General features: G+C 38.4%; 1 protein-coding gene across 2 annotated transcripts in view; it reads right to left on the bottom strand.

Moving 5' to 3' along the window:
* The window catches only part of si:ch211-210g13.5 (inactive phospholipase C-like protein 2), a 64,415-nt gene that overhangs the window by 11,998 nt on the left and 33,561 nt on the right, over positions 1-18,856 (bottom strand). Inside the window, exons 1-4 of one of the 2 annotated variants that reach the window (XM_042006661.1) lie at positions 17,353-17,453; positions 11,149-13,635; positions 5,335-5,538; positions 1,739-1,814 (exon numbers count right to left, since the gene is read on the bottom strand). In XM_042006661.1, coding sequence (XP_041862595.1) covers positions 1,739-1,814; positions 5,335-5,538; positions 11,149-13,635; positions 17,353-17,430 — 2,845 coding nt within the window. In that variant the 5' untranslated portion in view covers positions 17,431-17,453. Of the gene's footprint in view, positions 1-1,738; positions 1,815-5,334; positions 5,539-11,148; positions 13,636-17,352; positions 17,454-18,856 lie in introns of those variants that run through there. The other variant, XM_042006652.1, reaches the window with a different exon arrangement.

The following is an 18,856-nucleotide window of genomic DNA, read 5'->3' as shown; positions in this document are numbered from 1 at the left end:
GTGGACTATATTTGAGAATGGCAGTGGCTTGGATTGAGGCATGTGTTTTGGTGCTGGGGGCTGGGGAGAAAGAGTGGGCAATGGGGTAAGTGCTATGTTTGGCATGCAGCTGAGGCCCCTCAGGGCAACTCAGTGTATCATTCTTTTCATTTATGTGAAAACCCTTGTAGCTCCAAACATATGAACTTCCATGTTTTCACTTTGGCTGGTATGTAAGGATTGTGTTCAACTTTAAGACTTTAGGCTTCAACTTTTGGACTTGGACTTTTGAAGCAGTTTAAAATATATTTATGTGTTTCAGATGAGCTTGGTTGTGAGAAGTTTGGTTAAGTAATGGCATCACATACAGGTCTTTCACATGACTGCAGCAATAAGCTAAGCATCAGCCTCAGGTATCCAGCCACATTTAAGGTGTAAGTTCTCCTTAACTTCATAGTCATCACCTTTGAAGATTCTGTCAGATCTGGGCTAGGAAACCTTGGATCCACAGGACAGCTCTGTAACTGAAGCCCCGTTCTTCAACCTACATCCCTGGGTAACTGCACAGCATGAATATCAGATTGGCTTGTTTTGCTGTAGGGAGCGAAGCCTTCATGTGACACCAGGGGAGTAAAGCTGGGCATGGGGGACTTGAATTGGCTTACTTGCTTCAGGATTCTGGGCTGGCATGTGCCAGTGAATGAGCCTCAGTTATCAAACACAAAACACACAGCAGAGGACATGGATAAAATATAATTCCCCATGTTTACACCTGCTATAATAAGGTCTATAACTGACCTAGGTCTGTAGGCACACATATGAATTTGGTTGCTTTAGAAGTAGAATGTTAAATGCAAAATGAAGATGTCAGTATTCAAACCATGAGCTCCAATTTGAGGAGCTCTTCAGTAGTGGCACTGCTGCACAGTAGAGGAGCATGGCAAATGAGGAAAAATTAGGGCTGAATGTAAAAGGGGCTAGAGAGGACAGGCCACAGGATTTCTTGATTTGAAGCCATTTCTCTACTAATGATCTTATCATGGTCAATTTTATCCTCTCTCCTGAAATGCTAGACCTCTTAAATTAAGCACCTTCTTTTCTTTTTATTATTATAAAAAAACTGATTAAATGCTTCTTTTAATTTCATCCTTTACTCTTCTGTATGCTGTCCCTCCCCCCACCTAGTCCACAGTCTGTCAAACCATCCAATTTCTCTCCTCCTTTCAAAGGATGTTTACGCTCTCTGTCCTCTTTCCCCTGAATCCTTTTGTCTGAGCGGCTTGCTGATGGTTTTCACCTGCCCACTGCTCATAACTACTCTGGGCTGACTCACCGATGATTGCCTGCTCTATTGACAGCAGCCGCTGCAGTTGATGTTGATGGAGATGCTGTGGGTGTAGATACACCATACTCATTTTGTCAGGCAGAAAAACACAACATGCAATATGTTAAAGGCAGCAGAGGCACATTTGTACTAGTGATTCATTTTGGATCTTAAAGCAAGAAAGCAGAAAGCATTGATCCTCTAAAAGAAATGTTTGTGGCTTCCTTGTTGTCCTATGGTTTTAAAATGTAGGAAATGAGCCAATGGAGTCTTGATTGATACATATCTTCTCCTTGAACTGTAGTTTGTCTTCTCATAGTAGCAGCAAAACCTACCATTCTCTGATTTTCTTCACTGCACAACATATTTCCTATTAATCGTATTAAAACAAGATTCTGGGAAAACAGGACACGTTCATCTTATAATGCCACATACCTGCACGTTGTGCTTGTGTGAGCTTAGAGTACACGACATCAGCTGACTCAATCAGTATTTTGCTGGTCTGGATCATCTGAAAGACAAAAAGGACTTTAAGTTAATATGCAGTGCCATTCAACGTCATAATCTGAAAGCTTTCAGTTAAGGCCAAGCTAAACAAAACAGGAATTCTTTGTAAAGTATATTCACTGATAAGAAGCAAGGAATAAAAGTAAAAACACAGCAAATTCCACATTTTTCTTTCTTTTCCAGATTGTTAGGCTACAACTGATCTAATCACATCAGCTGGGGCTCATTTGGCAATATCTGGGTTGAGCTCAAAGTTACAGTGATTACAGGCGCAATAATATTTAAGCCTAAGTCCAATTAAGGCAACACTGTTGCCACATGAAATGCTTTTCCAATTATATTAATTGTTGTAAGATCACAAATCAGAGGAAGCAGATAATTTCAAATTAATTTGGTGTGTACACAAAAGAGTTTGTAGATTTTCTTTGTGTTTTATTTGAGTACGACATACAACAGTGACCTAGATTAGAAGAAAAAAGGTAAGTCTAATATGTTTATTATGTAATAGTACTCTCAATATATGCACATGAATAACCAATTTAACATTTTTGTAAGCCATATATTCTTGCATTTCCTTTTTCGTTTATGTGTTGTTATTATATGATCTGTTACAGTTTATTAACTATTGTCAGTTTACTGAAATTATTTTCTATGAACTTTTTGACATTTCTATGGGGTATTTGGTTTTACTGATCATATTGCTTCTGTTTTCTCTATACATGTGTCCTTTATCCTCAATCTATCTACCACTCTGGTTTTATCCTTTTAGTCAAAATCTGGTAAAATTGTTGAGAAATTTGCTGTACAAATAAAATTAATTATATTATAGTGCACAGAATTCATTCTGGCTGTGAATATATCTGTATTGAGATCACATGTTCGCTGGTACAAGGTGAAAAAAACTGGTAGAGATGCATTTTCGCTTCAAATTTAGCATCTAACCAGTCTATTGTCAGTGTGATCCTTAAACATCATCCAACAGGGCTGATGAGGAGCAGCTGGACCAGAGCTAAAGCACTAAGGAGGCAGTTAATGAAGTTTCACGCTCCTGTGGGAGACAGGAAGTGGACTGTCAGGCTGTGTAAATGAGTGAGTGCATGTGAAGGTCTATGTTTTTCTCTTCTTATGAGAACTGATCTGAACGTAGTTTTGGGAAGTCAGCGTATTTTTAACTAAAACATCAATTTAAGCTAAAAATATAAAACTGCAAAACATGCAGAACTTTGATGTTCAGTCCTTGATGAACTAACATTTCTAGAAAAAGCCATTGCCAACTGGTAAACCACAGATTTGAGTCATGGAAATTGCATGTGTAGTTAAGCCTTTGTCTTGAACCTGCACTATAATCTGGCATTGAGAAAAGGAAAAACTGAGATTCATTCTCTAAAAATCAAGATAAGCTATGTTTAGATATGCTTTTCTGCCATATTAAGTACAAAGACACAGTACACTGCTGTGCTTCATCATGCATGAAACAACAAAAGAATGAAATTCTGTGTGCACAATAAACTGAAGCGACAACTGATGATAAAAATCTAAAAATGCAAAATATGCAGCTTCTATGTGCATTTATAAACACATATGGGTAGCTGTGAGTGCCACTAGTTTGACCTCTAGAAACAGAGTTCCATTGATGTTTTGTTCAGAGCAGGGCTATTACGTCTGCTGGCTCCAGCCCACATATGGGTTACTGAGGACACAGACTTCACACTGAAATTCTAGAGTAAATGGCCTGGTGTTGGCAGCCATGGTGCCATGAAGTCATAAGGTTTCGCTTACCATCCCTCCCTCTCTCTCTCTCCCCCTCTCACACGCACACACACATGCACACTGGGTCCTCTGTTCTTGAGCAGAGTGTGGCAGCAGCCAAATCTTAGAGAAACAAACACAACCTACTGCCATCAAACAGGAAGCATCCAAACCGGACCATAGTTCGACGTTAAAATCCCAACGAGAGAAAAGTTGGGAAGTATTTCTAAAGTGCAACAAGAGCTTAAAGCTTTAATCTGTTACTGAGTTTGAATCCTTTAAGAAACACATCTTCAAAGATATGGATTTTTACTAAGCAATTTCACTGCATGCAGAAACAATAAGAAAAAAAAAAACGCCTAGAATTTTATGCTAGTAAAACACTAAACTATGATAGCGGCATGGTTATCATTGTGGACATCAGCCGTCCTTTTAATTACATTTTCAATTGCAGATTTTTAGAGGAATGTGTTTCTTCTAAATCATTGTTCTTTCTTACCTTTATTTTTCCAGGTAAAATGTTCGAGAACCAATTTTCATTTACAAACATGACCATGACCTAATTACAAGATTTCAGCTGCTTTTCAGCGGCTATCTTATTCTCCTCCTCATGATGTACCACACATTTCAGAAAGGACACTTGAATTGTTGTAAGTTCCGTGTAAAGAGGTCTGGCATTGTGCAGCTGAAATGAATGTGGACCTCTAAAGACATCATGGTAGCATATGTCTCTAATGTTTACATTTTCTGAATATAATGCAGTTTTTCAGGGTAAGACCTAGCAAATCATTTCCTCTGTGTTTGTTTCTGTTAATAAAAACTCAAGTGATTGAAGAAATGACTGATTTATGTTTTTGCTTAATTGTTTATTTTGTGACATAAAGCCCTTTATTAACTTCTCACACTGTTGTTTTAGCATTGAAAACTCCACACCTTCAACATGCATAGTAACAATAAAATATTACTCTTATGTGTTGGGAATTAAACTGGTACATGTGATCAGGCAAGATAAATTCTCACTAGATAAAGCAGTTACATTAACAAAGTCATAGAAGAAATCTACCTGTGTGTTTGTGATTTTCACGATGCCCTTAAAAAAATGCAGCTCTAACTCTTTATTACATCGTGACGGTCACGGGTATATTCTATGTAGAGACTTGAACATAGATGGCCTGAGCCGCAAGGATGCTGCAGCTAACCGACAACCCACTTTAGCAGCTCCCACCAGGCCCCATAAGGGAGATGAGGATGGGAGTAGAAACAGCAGGTGATAACTAATTACAGTCCTTCAACCCCTCTTGGACCATGCCAATGTCAAACAGTAAAAAAGGCAATGCTCCTCTTAGAGATGAGGGAGGATGGAGAAGGATAATCATGAATTTACAAGATAAAAAGATGCAGCCTGACACTTTGACAGCTCACTTTGGTGGTTTGGGTTATGTCTAGAAGCTGTACACAGCTCATCTAGATGTGTGAGCGCTAGAGTCAAATCTAAAGCAATCTGACAGAAGCATAGAGTAACTAATTTCTCTGTTTTGTGGTTTAGAGTTTTAGTGTTTATTTTTCTTCTTTAATCTTTGCCAAAGTAGATATCTAGTTATATATTATAAGCTATAAAAAGGATGTTTCACATAAAGGCAATGTTAAAATCCAAAGAGTGTTTAATCATGGAAAATTAGACTAATGGTATTCTGTAACATTATCATATCTGTTTGCCTGAGCAACAAAATCTGGGACACACAGTACATTATTTCTTTTGTGCGCTGGTGGTTTACCATGTCATAGGCGTTGAGAACTTTGCGTAATAGCTCAGGCACAGGACCCTGAGCTTCCATCGTTGGGTAGGTCTCACTCAGGTCCACCATTACTCTCAGAGATCGCTCACTGTTCATCAGCCAGGTTGATACAGTCAGGATACACTGCTTCATGTTGGCTGCAGGGGTCAGTCCACAGAGCTCCTTGAAGGAAACCATGGCATTCTGGGAAGAAAAACACACACGCATATATGTATGTATTGTATATTAGAAAGTAAAAGACAGCCTGTTAATCATAAAGTCCCACTTTATGATAAAATGACAAAGTGATTATTTATTATTTAATCTTTTTGTCAGATTATGTAAAGCAATACTAACATAGTTTCTCATTTTGGTAAGCACCACTGAAAAAGCATGTTTTAAATTCTACATTATAAATGAATTAATATTAACATTCAAAAACATGTGGTTTTGTGCTGGTCTTTCTTTGGGATTGTGCTCCAAATTGCTGTTTGCTGCCACTTCACTGTATTTCTATTACCGGGAAAATAACCAAAGTAACTTACAGTTTATTAAACAAAAGGCACATCTGCAGAGATATTGTTCATGGCAAACGAAGCGATTGGGGTGGTAATGGAATGGAAAACTTTGCAGCTTGTTATTGAAGATGACCTTAAATGAAGAGATTTAATGAGGAGGAACTCTGATACTCCCATCTGACCAGTAACAAGATACGATAAGAAAAAAGTGTTTGTGTTGGTGATGCAACACAAACACTTCCAATAATTCCAGTGTGCTCATTTATCAAAGGCTTCTGACAAAAGCCTGGAAGTGCTATATGTAGTCAGTCACTCATTCATCTCTTTGTGCTACTCTTGTATAAAAAGTGCTTTATAAATAAATCAAATTAAATAAATTTAATTTGATTTGATTCTTAATTTTTTAATGGTTATTCTGCTCCAGTAAAGATATATCTTTGCACTAACTGCAAGTAAAAAGAAAGCAACACATGGACCACTGAAAATTTGAGGTCCCCGCTAACTGAATGGAGAAAAGTCTCAACATGCCTCGTGCACTTCCTTTCTACAAAGTCCTTGAGATATTGAATCTTCATTTATAAGCTATTTTTCTACTTCTTTTCAATTAATTCTTTGTAAATTCCACTTATTGAATGTTATGTGTTGGACAGTTGAGACGCTTTAACTTGCTAAAAAGTCATACCATTTATTTCCTTGCCTGGCTAACAAACCACCAATCTGACATAAACAATTATACCCCAAATCACATGCATTCTGCCATGCCCTGGCAGTTCTGTTCATACTGTTCAACAACAGTTTGCTCTCTTAAATACAGCTTCATCTAGAGCGTGCTCCAAGCCTAATTCTCCCTGTGTTTCACTCTTCACAGTTCCTCTGCCAGCATGCTTTCCAGCCCACAGCTGCTGCACGTCTTGGTTCAAAGTCTCAAAAGCTCTTGTGAATATGCAACCACTTCTTGTAGTGTTTGATTTTTCTGCCAGCAAGGGAATTTATGCAACCAAACCCTAACTGAGGGAGCAGGCAAGAGTATGGTGAGAGAAGATAAAGAGACATTTAAAGAAAAGGCATGCAACTGAGTAAGTGTGTGCTAAGGTGTGAGGGCATGAAGTGAGGCTCATAACGAAAACATTGGAGAAACACAAGTCAGGTACAGAGCAAGAGAGTGAATGAGAGACAATATAGAGAGAGAGAAGGGGGGGGCAATTAAAAGAGTGCAAGGGAATTAGTCCACACTTTGCATTGTGTGGTGTGAGAACCAGCTGTCTCCCGGGCTATACCTCCGGGCCTGCAGAAAAATCCTCATACCTTAGAGGATGTGCTGTTACTGCAGAGCTCAACCTTCCTGTAAACAAAGAGGGTGGCCAGGGAACACAGCATCTGTATGCTGAACCTCATACACAGCTACACAATGCTACAATGGTGGAAGCTGGGACAGCTCTGAGGCTGATTAAAAACCCCGTGTGTGATGATCTATGCGTGCGTGTGCATTAACTATGGCCATGTGTGCTTACATGCCTTTATGTCTCAGTGTGGTCTAAGCTGAAGTTATTAGCAAGCTTTGTATAATTCCTTGCATGTGTGTAAGGGACCACATGCATAAATGTTTTTTTGATAATTACTGAGCAATAAAAGACATACTGTTTCCAAGTCAGTGTGTTACAAAACCCAACGAGAGGCTTGTGTTTTTAATTACTCCCTTCCCCCACTTTATTCCTCTTCCAACATTCCCCAAATGAGAACTTCGTGTCTGGTTACAACACTGCTTTTGTTTCTGTTTGGCCGGCTCTCTGTCTTTTTCTGCTTCTGTCTCCGTGTGTCTTTCATGCCTTTGGCATGCAGCATTAATATGATGACAATGTCATCAAAGTGTTTTGCCAAAAAAAAAGAGAAACTCCTTGAATGCATCACGCCTCCAACTCTATCTAAACTTTCTAAGGATCACTGGACACTCCAGCTCTTGCAGAAACAATTGATCTACTGCCTTGAGCTGCATATAAAACACAGCATCCAATCTTATCTGATTTGTCAGTGTTCATGGATTCCCTCAATCTTTTTAATAGTCAAATCTGCATCTCTTTCTTTCATTTTTTAAAGCAAACTCCATGGAAGCTTGCAGTTTGAGGAAAAAATAAGTCTTAAAAAAGCTTAGCGAGGTGAAAAAATTGCAATATCTAAAGAGCATGTGTGCTTATGTATGTGGGTGTGTGTGTGTACTGCTTCACAGCTAATATGCTAGTATGCCCTTATGTCTATAGTTTTAGTTGTAATGAGTACACAAGACTTGTTTTCTATTATTAGTTTCCAGGCAGAGAAGTCAAGAGTTATAAAGCTTTTAGATGTGTTGCTTTGTGGGTTGTGGGTCCTTTTGCTGCTGCTTCAGAAGCCTCCTGATCCAGGACATCAAGATATTCACAGCTGGCCTCTACAAAGCCTTCTCAACAGCCTTTTTACATTTAAAAGGGATGTGCCTTTTTCTGCAAACACATTAATTCATCCACGTTTTAGCATCCCTCTCAACTTCACCACATTAATTTATTTCATGAACTTTTATCTTCATTTCAAAACGACAAATTTACATTTCAAACCTGAGGGAAATGCAGCTTTGTGAGTGGTTAGCGCTGCCAGCGTTATTTGATCAGGTTAACACAGACTCATATTCAATCACCTGCCGACATTTTTCATACCGGCCCACAGATTAGATTCTGAATCCATTTATTATGAAAGATGAATTATGGCACAGATTAAAGTCTTATCTGTGACACGTGGCAGGACTGTGATTAATTCCAAATTTAGCATTAGTTAGTTTACTGCAGTTTTACAGAAGTAACGATGTATAATTAGTCTTGGTCAAATCTGACTGATATTTCCATCCTTATTTGTCATTTTTTATGCTGACTGATGCCAAATCAGCATTTGCATCGGCATTATGACCTTTTATGAGTTAAACATTTTATATGATCGAATGGAAAACTATGATAATAGTAAAGATTATTATAATCTCTGGTCTCATGGTGGATTGCTTTTTTTGTCCGTATAAATTATTAATTGTCTAATTGTTTCTTTTATAACAGAAATGATCTTGATCTTTCCCTGTTTAGGCTTTAATTTGATGATGTTTCTACTATATACAAAAATCCGAAGAATCGGTTTCACCTCCTAACATTAAAACACTTCTCCCTGTCAGGTTTTGGAAAGTTTAAAAGATTCTCTTCTTCAGAGAATGCCTGTTTCTACAACTGAAATATGCTTGACAGCATGCCAAAGGATGTTTAATTACTTCTGTGCTAATTAGTTTGGTCTGTCTTTTGTTTGTGGTACCATTAGAGTGAGGTTACTGCATACTGAGGAAACACAGGATGACTTTATTTATGTATTTATGGCCTGAATGCATAAACTGGGATGTGTAATGTGCAGCCTCTGGAGGAAAGCTTGTATTTGATTGTCTTTTTACGCAAGAGTCAGCAACGCATTTTTAATTTTGTCAAGCCTTCTGGCCATACACAAAGATATTGAGCTATTAAAATGATCAGACGGAACCAGGAAAATTGAGATTATAATCAGTTATAAAATTTGTCAACTACCTATTACCATCATTTTTAGGCAGGTTTATTTATTTAGATATAGACCAATAAAACTTGCCACAGATTGAACTGTTTTTATTTTTAGAAGAATATATATATGTACATATAAAATAGTCAAAGGAAAAACACAGTAAAAGGTAAATTTATTTTTGGTTCCTGTGCACAACAAATGTGTAAATGATAGTTTAAACTGGACTTTAAGTGGAAAAAAAACTACTTTTGGGATGAATATGAAAATCCCTCTTGAATGATGCAGCAGCAGTTTCAAAATTCTACAAAATTATTATATAATATGAGAACATTATTTCTGCAAAGGTCAACTGCAAAATTAAAGAAGTGTAGTGCAAACATTTCAGGCGAGGTCTCCAACTTGGCTGTTTTGGCACAGTCTAGAACCATCTGTATTCGAAGTCCCTAAATTTGGGGACTTTGGTTCTAAAAGTTTAAAGACACAATAGGAACAAATGACATATTTATTTATTATTATTTTTGTCATTATTTCACTTAAAACAATTCTACTAACACAAACTGTCCCTTGCCAACTGAAACATGTTTCTAGAGCTATCTCAACATCTCAGAATTGACTTGGGAAAAAAGTATGTCACTTTACAAAAACCAAAGCAATACAAAATAAAATGCTTACTGGATTTTCTTGTGTTAAAACAAGAGAAAAGTTTTATGTCAAACCTATCTGTCACCAAAAAAATAAAGTGTGCACAGAGACCTCTGCAGTTAGTCATCACATTAGTTACAAATCTCAGCTCATCTAGAGGAGTATTTAAAATGTCTGGCAAGTGCCTAGCAACCCAGTCCTCTTCTCTGAGTGGTAAATGCCCTCGTTAATGATTACACTATTCATAAACCTCCTAATTGTACAGCAATTTTACTTTATTGCCCTTTTTTATTCTACAATATTAATGACAAATCTCCATCAAATATAGCAAGAGAAAGAGAAGTGAGTCCAGTCACAAACAAATCAGATTTGGAGCTACTGAAGTAATGTAATATGCCTTTTCATGTATCAACTTTTAATAGGAGTGCTTATGTAATCTCAAGGAGATATCAGTAGATTTCATCTACTTTAATACAAAGTAGGACATTATGTAAGCATGAGGATAAATTAATTTTTATGATTTTGCTTTTTTCCTTAGGACTTTTACATTTACACAATGTTTCGAGATGCACACAATATAATACATTATACAGTTATCATACTTACTCAATTAGCATTAAAAATCTACAGAAAAGCACACTGTCAAGGTCGTATTTAGAGTGGGATATATGTGAGCGTCTTCAGCAAAGCATCAGCAATTAAAACTCTAATCTGTGACAAAATCTATTTTCAGGGATACTGCAATAGGTGCCTGCTTATTAGTCATGCTTTGAGTAAATAAACAAAAACATATAACGTTTAATGCTAAATCATCAAAAGACCACACAGTCAATCAGTTCATCAGTTCAAAATCAAACCATGCAAAAACAAAGCTGTAACAGCTAAATGCAAATGTACGTAATGGTGAAGATTTTACAATATGATGAAGACAGCTGCATATTTATATATAAAAAAAAATCTAGACAAATCTATGACATAATTATCTTTTCTTCATTATTAAACTGTAAATGTCTCATCATTCAAGGTCAGATCAAAGCAACACAAAGCCCATCATTGATGGTTTTTTGATGTTGATTTAAATACATTGTGAGAATGTACTAACCTGCACATTTTCTCTGAGGTCTGTAGCTTCCCTGAGGGGCTGCGTGGAAGCTCTGAAGAGTTCATCCACCACTTTAATCCCTGTAGTCTTGGTGGTGGTGTACTCCCGAGCCTTCCGACCTTTCCTCACAGACAGACCCCTCTTATGTGCCTTTCCACCACCCCGCCTGTTGGTGATGGCTACATGGACAAAGAGAGTGGTATTGGGTAGGAACTCCCCTGTAAGAGATTGTAAGGGGAGATGTCTGTAGCCTGGTTGTAGGCACTCAAAGGGAATGGTGTACTGGCCAATGAACTCATCTCCGATGTAGTCGTCATCCAGAACCACAAAGCGTAAAACTGCAAGTTCTGGTAAATTAATCTGGAATTCAAAACTCTCATCGAAAATTGGGTTGTCTCCATTCTGGGATACAGTCTTGGTTCTTTGTTCAGCGCAGTCAGCTGGTATGCCATGGATTTCTACATATATGTAGGGCTCCACCACATCACCTTTAGCAGCAGAGCCACGAGGCTTGGGCAGATTCTGCCCACTGATCACCTTGATGTGAAGAAGCTGTGCAGACACTCCTGGCAAGGAGTCGCGAGCATTGGCACTAAAGTAGGATACTTCCTCCCTCATGATGGCTGGTCGTAAAACATATCCACAGTTGCCATTCTGCCTGAACCAGCCTAGGTTAAGGTCCATCATTAAGCCTGGTGTCTGATAGTTCATGGCCACAATCTGGCACCCACACTTCCAAAAATCCTGAGGGTTCATGTTGCTGGCATCAATCCTCATGGGTGTGGGGTATACCCTTGAGAGGAAGCGCTTGTTATAACAGACAAATTCCTCTGGGAACTCATTGGCAAATCGGTTTGCGTCAACCTCATTCAAGGAGCATATCTCCCAGTATTTTTGGTCTCTCTTAGAGATCTCAAAGTCCCTGAACTGTACTGACTTGCAGAGAGACACAAGGTCAGATAGCTCCTTGCATAGCCTTAGTCTCTTGCAGCCCAATCCATTCAACTGGTCCTTCTCATCACCTCCAAATCTACGGGACATTTCCAGACCCTCCTCCTCATCTGTCACATCTCCCTCAGCATCAGTGCAGTTGGGTGGCATTTTTTTACTCTTTAGCAGGATTTTACCTTTAAGTTTCTCAGGAGAGGGTAGGTAGTTGTCCTCTTTGTTGGGAGATTCAATGTACAGCTTGTCTCCAAGAATCTTCTTCATGTGTTGTGCCATGACCCTTTGCTGGGGGATACAGCAATGGGTTACCAAGCAGAGGATCAGGGGATACTCAGAGCTTTCAAAAGCATACTGGTTGATGATATCCAGAACTTTAGAGAAAGCTAGTTGTGAGGCCACAGAACTCCCTACATACACCACTGGTTCATTATCATGGCCATCCCATACTATGACTTCGATGCTGCGACATCCCATCCTTAGAGCTCGAATGTAGCTGCTGATGTCTGACGAACCCCAGATATGGTCATCCAGAAGGGAGGCATTATGTGAGGAGTTGATGTAGTAGTGGGAGAGTGGCTGGGTCATATCTTGGCACACACGTTTGTGCTGGGGGTCGAAAATGTGGCATTCGGAGGACAGGAGGTAGTGTGTAAAACCATCAATAGAGAGGTAGCCTCTTTCTCTGCCCTCAGCAGATGGCTCATACTTCTGAACAATATCTCTGCACATTTCTTCTGTTACCCCCTCGACACCCTGCTCCACCTCTACAAACAACATCAGATCTTTACTGTCCAGATATTCCTTGTTACTAGAGAACTGAACCAGCAGGAAGAAAATTTCTGGTCTAGTGCAGAGCTCACAATAGGCCTCCACAAATGTATCCATATTAATTGCTTCTCCATATTGGTCTTTAGCTTTCTGTAGTTCCTTGAACTTCAGCTCTATCCTAGACTCTTTCATTCCAGGATTGAGCCCTTTGATTATTTGAGTGGCTCTGAACAAGTCTATGTGTCCTTCTTTTTCTATATCTGCTAGCTCAAACACTGAGCCAATCCAAGATGTTCGTAGGCTTGGCTGACTTGGTTCCACCATGTCCACGGTGTGGCGGCCATAGGACACCAAATATCTTAGGCCCATGACCCATGTGCTGACAACATCTGCTGTACTAGCCACCAAATCCAAGGACTCATAGTTATCTCCATAGATAATTGAAAAGGCGCATTCATCAGGGAACTGATCAGAGAGGCCGTTGCTGCGCAGAACAGGAGTTTTCTTTCCCAAACGGACCTCCTTAATGCTCTTGATTTCCAGTTTGGCCTTCTCTGAATCTTTCTTGGATGGCTCCCAACGGAGCCAGTGCATGTCCGGATCCAGCAGGAAGTAGCGATTGTACATGCGCGAATTGGAGCGCACCTTCTTCATCTCACAACCTTCCATCATAAAGGCCATGCAAGCAGCTGTGCTGTTGATCTTACGGTCACTCGGCATTGAGCTGAAGGACACAGTTTTCTTCCTCACCTGCCTCTGCTTGGAGCCATCCTGCAAACAGAATGGGGTGGGGGAAGGTTGGAATAAAGAAAGTTTACTTGGTTGCATATTTGTATCTACGTTGAAGACATAAAAATTAATTTAAATTGATATCAAGGAAATCATGACTGTTTTACTGCTAATAGTAAGAGATAGACAAAACTTATTCTCATTCATCTGTAAATTCTTCTGGATTCCTGAACATAAAAAATATGAAATGACTTTGAAACTGATCTGTCACTCAATGGCCAGCATCAACTTCTTACTGCTCTGGGGCCTCATTTATAAAATTCTGGGTAGCAAAGCAGACCACAGGTGGCATACATAGGGAATAAAGGAAATAAAAAAATCTTTCAGATTTATAAAAGCATGCATGCACGCATGTCGCACACCTGTTTCTGTTTATAAATCAGAACAACTCTAAAGTTGGCACACATGAGGGAGCACCTTGCCCTGCCCTTATGGTGGCTATAAAAGGTCAGGTGAACGCCTTTAACAAATATTCATCATATCATTTCCATGATGGCTCAGGAGGGGAAAGGAGGGAAGAAGCAGATTTTTTCAGAATATGAGACTTAAGATTCTGTTGGACCACGCTGAAAAATGTAAAAAGGTTTTAATTGGTGGGCATGGCGTGTGCATTACCAGTGTCAGAAAGGCAGAGGAGGGCAGCAGGTGGCAGAAACTGTCAATGCCGTGTCAGAGGGCAAGGCACGCCAGAGGCATCGGATGGTGCGGCTGGATATCTCAGTTGGCAGCGCACCCGTCTCCTATGCGGGAGACCAAAGTTCGAATAACACCAGGGTGAATATTAACACCTTCCAGTTAGGGCCTTAGACAAGACCCCTAACGCTACAGCCCACGGTAGTTCGCTTTGGAGAAAAGTGTCTGCTAAATGGCTGTGATGCCGGTAATTTAGTCATTTGTTTTAATTTATAAAATAAATATACATCTGAGATTAGTCCTAGTTTTTTTTTAATGTTAAATAATATGTACCTTCAGAGGAAGTCCTGCAGGTGCAAAGGGACACAATCAACGCTATTAATGAAGTGGCCAAGGAGTTGCGGGAAAAAGAGACTGTCTTGACAGAAATTGGGACAACAATAAAAAAAAAGCGTTGTGTAAGAATAAATAAAAAAAAGGAAATCCACCTCTTGTATTTTTCAAACGCTTCACCTCTAGACGCTCCAGCCTCCAGTCTGCGTCCCACTCTGCTGTGTCTTAGAATGAATGACCAAAGCTTACTTTTTGCATTTTATTTTATTGACTGGCAGCAGACTGTCCGCCTTATTTAGCTGAATGTATTTTATAACATGTAAGTTTTGTTTCACAATGACAAAACATAGTTTAGTGTTTGAGGTTCTTACTAATACCACCTCCCTTTCTCTTGTAAATCCTGTTTTTTTTTGTTGTTGTTGTTTTTCTTTTTGCACTCTTAGGAGTATTGATATTGAATGTGCCTCTTTATTGATGTGAAAGGTAATATTTGATTGTGCACAAATGTCTCACATTTCACATAATTTCCTTGATTTTATTCTGTACCATTGATGTTGCAGTTTCCCATTTTTCCAGATTTTGTGTATACGAGAGTGTCAGAGTTGTCGTGGAGGTAGGGACTCTCCCAAAAGTAGACTATAATTGGAGTACACTGGTTTTTGTACCTACGCCAGATATTAAATATATCATTAAATAATAACTTAAATGTGTCATTAATAAATAAAATAACAATTAAATACATTAATGTGTTATTAAATCTATCACTAATTCATTAAAATACCAATTAATGTATGTAAAAACATTTATAATTATTTCACTCTTTAATGAATTTTTTCATGGTCCTGTGTTGCAGTGCAGTGGGTTACCAATCAGGCATCAGGATCCGCCCACTGACTTTGATGGACTAGGTTGACAGATAAAATAAATTCATGATGAACTGCAACACAGAACCATGAAATAATTAATTAAATAGTGAAATCATTATATATGTTTTTACACACATTAATTGGTATTTTAATGAATTAGTGATACATTTAATAACACATTAATGTATTTAATTGTCATTTTAATTATTTAATGACACATTTAAATAATTATTTAATGAGATATTTAACTGTTTCATTCTGGCACTTTTACTACTCCATATGAACCATCTATATTTCTTTTTTATTTTAATTTACTAGTTTATTTGCCAGGAACAATTCATATTAATAATAATAAAAAAAACTTCTTTAGATTTAGCCAAGTTTTGCTTTATTATCCCTGGTCAGGTCTTACAAAGGCTTCCTGGAATAAGAAAAAACAAAAACAGAAAATTGTAAGGAAAACAAATATCAATCTATCTATTAAAATATAAAACATTAATCAATGAGCTAAAACTGATCAGAGAGTGATATAGCAGAAACGTGCATTGATATTAACATTGTTAAATTCTACACACCATAGAAAACACTACACACTAAATCACAAGGCAAGACAAGTTCACAAAAAATAAATAAATTCAGCTGCATTTGTATATTAAAACTTATCTCTAACCCAGCAATGGCTTATGAAAATGGCCAATGAATGATATCAAAGAAGGAGGATCATTCAGTACAAATTGTAACCAGGTTTTAAAAATTCTTCCTTTAAAACAAATTGTAAAGTCTTGTATACTGCATGAGGTCTGTTTGCTGTAATGAGAGGGTATATGACTGAAGATATGATTTCTAGCTTGGCTCATGTCACAGAGGTCTCATTTCAACAAACAAAGTTAAGGGCTATAAAATTGGTTTCATGTTACCTTTTTACTGCAAATGCGATTTACTGATTAAATATTCATCCGGTGGGCAAGTTCTGATACACAGAAAGATTTGTTGTATCTCTCTACAGCAACCAAAGTAAAATATAAACTTGTGAAAGTAATAAAGGAGATGCACTAAATAACCTGCACATACATAGCTGAAATTTAGCAGCTTTTACATTTACTGGCCTAGCTGGCAGAAAACAGACAGTGCTGCCCTATTTCCATACAGAACTGTGGTTAGCTAGATAGCCTGAATTCCAATGGCCTGGTTTAAGACTTGGAAACAGGGCTTGTTAAATAATGCATACCACAGAGAACAGTATATTAAAATCAAACATAAGGCAATCAACACAACTCAAGTCAAAGCCACAGAGTATAACTGCTGAAACAGAGCAGTTCTTACAATGTTTTATTTTTTTTTTTACGTTTAATGTCTTATTAACTCTATGTTTAATACAAGAAAAAACTAAAAAAGGACAGAGGACCAATGGGCTTCCCTAATCCTCTTCCCATGATTGCCTGTACGGGTCTGATGGATCTCCCATGAGCAAAGTCTAACTCTAGTCACAGTGTAAATACAGTGAAACACCTCAGGACAATTCATCTTCCACCTGACAGCCAGAGGCAGATGACGTCTGGCAACTCATCACGATTAATGAGCACCATGACGCAGGGCTGAGGACACGACACGATCATCACTCTCTGGTTTTGCCCTTGTTTTACGACCTCTATCTCTCATCCCTACATTTGAGCAACCTATTTAATTTCATTATTTGTAGTTCCTCTTAAGAAATTTAAAATAAAATTGTTTAATGTGAAAAGTAACTCTTGAGTAGTTTACTCTGTGATCTTATACCAGATGGAGTGTCATGGCCCAGTGATGCCCAGGTCAAAAGGGTTTCTCTTGCTGTGTTAAAATAGAGCTATTCAACCATGTATTTTCTTACCCTTGAGATATATTGGCATGCATTTGTTGTTACAACTAGTGCCAAGACCCACAAGCATATGGTAATCCATCCAGCCATGCCAAGATTAAGAGGTAAGGACCATGCTGCTGGTTCATCTGAGGGGAGAATACCATTTCAAGTCTTTCATGGAGGTAAAATAGGAGTAAAATGATTTTCATAACCACTTCTCAGTGGGTGTAAACAGACCACAACAGTTATCCTAACCTTATCTCCTTTCATTGTCGTGCTCTTGTTTCCTCCAAAAGATAACTCCCAACCCCCCCCCCCCCCCCCCCATCACCCCAGTCATCATAGCAGGAATGAGAGATAAATCTGAAGGCCATAATCAGGAGCTCACATTACAACCAAAATGTCATGCTCTTTAATCTTACCAGACTGTCTGCTTTCACCTCATGTGGTAGAGAATTATAGTAAACAGCTCAACTTTAGCCTCCTTTTAAAAACAGAGCAAAAAGTCTGTGTGCTCTTCCTTGTTTTGCTCTTTTTAGGAGCTGTTTGCAAAATCAGCCAGATGGACATCCACACTGGCTGGTTTAGTGGGGATAAGTGAGAGTGAAAGCAGACTGAAAGGGTGGCTCTGTGAAGAAACATTGAACATCATCTGAATATTTCTAGGTCTTTTTGGGGAAGTGTTGTAGCTGCAGAGGGTTAAAGGGTGTGATAGTAATCTAATTTCTCATTATCATGCTGTTACAATTAGCTGGACAGCCAGACAGCTCAGCATGCCATTGGTCTTTCAATCAATGCCAAGCAGACTTAATGTGGTTTTGATGCGGATTGCTTTATAACTAATTAGAACCAACCTGGCTATTAGTTTCTGTGTTTAATGCAAAATCATACAATAGGAGACAGATAGGAAGGATTTATTTTTGTGATAGTTAATAATATCAAGATAATTATATGGGCAGCATGAAAAGATATAAAAGTCAAATCTGGACCAAAGGCATTAACAATCCTAATTTCATAGACATACATTTTTTATATAATTTAAATATCTACAACGTCATGCTCCTACTTGCAGTTTTTTTTTTTTGTTTTTTTTTTTTTTTCCTTTTTATTCACTCTTGCTATTTATTTCACAGGTCCCAGGGCATTTCCTGGTAGAGATGTCAGCATTTCTGTTTATGTTTTTATGTGACTTGGCTGCCTGTTGCTACTGAAGTGATGTGGGGATATTTTGGTAATCAGCCACACCTTCCCTCTTTCAGTGGTGACATTTGCAGCTCCAGGCTAGGTCAAGTACATCCTGATGGAGGGGTGAAGCTGCCAGGGACAAGCTGGGCTACAAGATGAGTTTCACAAAATCCTCTGAAGGGCAACCATTTATAATTTTCCTGTCTTTCTTTCTCCCAACACTGTTGTTGCAACCTGACATTGGGCACCATAAGCTGACATGCGGAACTTAACTCCAGGGAGGCAATTAATGCAACAAGCTCTAAGGTCTGAGATAGAAACAACAGCAGATCAGAGGTAGCCTTAAGTC

The sequence above is a fragment of the Melanotaenia boesemani genome, chromosome 2 (genome assembly GCF_017639745.1).
Source record: "Melanotaenia boesemani isolate fMelBoe1 chromosome 2, fMelBoe1.pri, whole genome shotgun sequence".
NCBI classification, from domain to species: domain Eukaryota; kingdom Metazoa; phylum Chordata; class Actinopteri; order Atheriniformes; family Melanotaeniidae; genus Melanotaenia; species Melanotaenia boesemani.
This window is presented reverse-complemented; position numbering and strand designations above follow the sequence as displayed.